General features: G+C 40.7%; 1 protein-coding gene across 1 annotated transcript; it reads right to left on the bottom strand.

Annotated features, from left to right (window-relative positions):
- Positions 1–846: 846 nt before the first annotated feature.
- Positions 847–2,665, bottom strand: LOC111602201 (UDP-glucuronosyltransferase 2B15-like). Its single transcript, XM_023319170.2, has 2 exons — positions 1,953–2,665; positions 847–1,895 (listed from the first exon to the last, which is right to left on the bottom strand). The coding sequence occupies exons 1-2, from the start codon at positions 2,636–2,638 to the stop codon at positions 968–970; spliced, it is 1,614 nt and encodes a 537-aa protein (XP_023174938.2). The 5' UTR covers positions 2,639–2,665; the 3' UTR covers positions 847–967.
- Between the last annotated feature and the right edge of the window lie 458 nt (positions 2,666–3,123).

Below are 3,123 nucleotides of genomic sequence, written 5' to 3'. Positions count from 1 at the left end.
ATGTCATTTTATTATAACAGCTAACAGTGACTCATTTCATCTAAATACATACAAAATTTTGTTTTATAATTCTAATTTTAATCACATGTATATTGCTTAGAGAAAAACTGTCCGCTATTATACAGCTGGTTTTATATTGACTTAGATTAGGGGTCGAACAACCTTCATTAATGTTCCTGATAGTCGGAATTGTAGATGCCAATGGGGAATTAAAGTGTAAACACAAACGAGTGGAGGAAAATGAAAAAGACAAAAACGGAAGCGGAAATGTTTAATGCGGGTTTGCTAGCACCGAGGACGATGCGTTGACGTGTCCAACTCGCCGGCCGGCCGGCCAACTGGATGGCTGGCCGAGACTGGCATCGAGACCGAAGCCGAGACCATGTTCATGTGAGTTACGCAGTAGCGAAAGCCGATAAATATTTATTTGCAAGTGTGTGTGCGTGTGTGTCTGTGTGTATTGTTGCGTGTGTGTGTGTATATGTTAATTAAGAATTTGCAGCAGGCTGGCAGACGATTAAATGTGTACGAAAATGTGCCGCCCACCACCCATTGACCCTACCGCACAGCCGCATGCTGTCCATTGCAATCGTTGGGCTGGACACGCAAAGGACAACCATTAGTTACGCTGAAGGGGCAAGGGTTGGCGCCGATAATCGAATGAATTAATGGAACACGCAAATGAAATAAAAATCGGCAGCGCCAGCGATTCATTTGGATAAATCTCTTAGTCGGCAGTACAAAGAGAAATTGTGGCCGAATATTCTATATCTACTAAAGACCATACCGAATCCCATCTGTAAAGTAGAATCAGCTAACTACCAAATCCATAAAAAGACAATGGAAATGAAATCAAAGTGGGAGTTTATAAATATCATTCATAACTATAACTATATTTTACGTCAGGCCTACTTTATACAGTGTTTATTACTCATTCTCTATAACAAATCAATATCAAGAGATTAATTTATTTCGACTTCACTTTCTTTGGATTCTTAACAGTCGTAGCTCTTTTCGACTTTTTAGTGATCTTTTCATAAGAATATTTAATGACTGTTTTAGCGATAAGCAAACTGATGACTACGATGCAAATAAGCAATGCATAAATATCCAAATTGTTGGCGGCTATAAAACTCATGTGGACGAGCGGACTCTGCAAATGAGCTGCTCCATGATGTCTCAGAACATACTCAATCCAATAGAGCACGCTTTGACGAGCTGTCAGTGGACGATCTCGGAAGAGTTGGGAAAATGCTTTCACTTTTTCTGTATATTGGGGATTTTCGAGCACTTCTTTGATGTTATCATGAAAAGGTTTCTCTTCCAGGGTTAGCAAGCTCATACTGAGTCCAAATCCATCCTTGACCATCTTGTCAGCATTGGCAGGCTGATCTCCAAACACCGGCAACGAGAGCATGGGTTTTCCATGAAACTGAGACTCAGTGATGCCCCCTCGTCCAGCATGATTAATGAAGAGTTTAATTTTGGGATGGGCGAGGATATCATCTTGAGGCAGCCACTTGGAGTAAAGAATATTATCTGATTTGCCTGGAGTTTTATCTAGATTTTCCCACTTCCAGATGACTTTCTGTTTCAGCTTTGACAGTACATTGAACATCTTTTGCACTGTGTCTGGCTTCAAGTAGGCCCCCTTCAAATTGGATCCTAGACTAAGAAGAATTGCTCCGTCTGTAGCATTTTGTAGAAAGTCGGCAATTGGCTTTGGCAGTGGATCGGGTTTTTCCTTAATTTGAATTCCTCCAACTTCTATTGCTCCTGGGAAGTTGGGCCGGATAGGGCCCTCACTCAGACCATGGGAATTGAAGAGGACGAGAGATACATTTTTGTTGAGATCTTCATATTTTGGCATACTCAAATCATTTCCGTAGAGCTCTCTGCAAAAAGTTTGAATAGATACAATATTTTCTTTGATCGAGGTACTTTTCACTTACTCGTAATAATTTGCATTATCTTTCTCCATAAGATACATAAATAATTTAAATACGTTGAGAAATATGTAATTGGTCAATCGTTGTCCAAAACTCATTGATTGGCCTTGTTCGAGGGAAATACCCATTGTTGGTACATAGGCCTCTGTTTGGATATCGCCCAGCATGGGGTTGAATAGGTCTGATTGAAACATTGAAGTCACCAACACCACTGGCACCTTCAGCTTCTGAGCGATGCCTATTTGAAAGCTATTGAAGAAGTAACCGACCATAACGAGATCGAACTTGTTATCCTTGTTCTCGTACAGATCTTTGACTCGTGGATCTTTCATGACATCACGGCTTTTGTTAAACATCGCCAACAATTCTTTTCGCATGCGAAATACAGCTGCAATCAGATCAGAATTGTCTCTTTCGGCCATTCCGGCTATGCTTGCCTCATAAGCTTTGCGCTCCTCCTCAGTAAGTGGAACGTAAATAAGATTTAGATTCTTGTGAGTGACATGCGGCTTCAGAGATGTGATCACTGTGACGTTGTGTCCATTCTCAGCCAACACCTTGGCCATAGACATTTCGACAATCAGATGCGAAGCAGAGGGGCAGCTGAATACTGCCAGAATGTTTGCCCCACTCGAGCCATGGATAAAGAGAACCGCAAGTAACGAGAGGAACAAAGTCTTAAGAGACATGTTGCCGGATAGAAGAGTCGTGGTGCACTGAGCTAGAACTACCAGGGGCGACGTATTAAATTCTAGCAGTTAAAAGTATTCCTACTGCTGAGCTCACGATGACATGCCATTATATGCGATACGCTTGGTTATCATTTAACATAATGTAATGATTAGAGCTGATAATATGAGCTACTGTTCGCCCGCTCACAAGAATTTTTAATCTGTCTGTTGGCTGAGTTGGTGAACGTGCTTTGCAAATTGATCTTATCGGTCAGAGCAATAGGTCTACTAAACTGATAAGTGACAATGCTGTATAATTTAGTAGAAAGTTCTGCTTAGTACGCCTGATTAGTGTTTATTTCATCATGATAATTAATAAAATAGTGCTCTTAAATGGGGCAAAGAATATCCGAGCTAGAGTCATGCATAGATCACGAGTATGGAGCTAGGATCTCGTTTTTAAATTATTCCAAGATTTTTTTAACCAGATTTCACAATGGAAA

This window comes from Drosophila hydei, unplaced genomic scaffold (genome assembly GCF_003285905.1).
Source record: "Drosophila hydei strain 15085-1641.00,03,60 unplaced genomic scaffold, DhydRS2 tig00000149-arrow-pilon, whole genome shotgun sequence".
Lineage (NCBI taxonomy): Eukaryota > Metazoa > Arthropoda > Insecta > Diptera > Drosophilidae > Drosophila > Drosophila hydei.
This window is presented reverse-complemented; position numbering and strand designations above follow the sequence as displayed.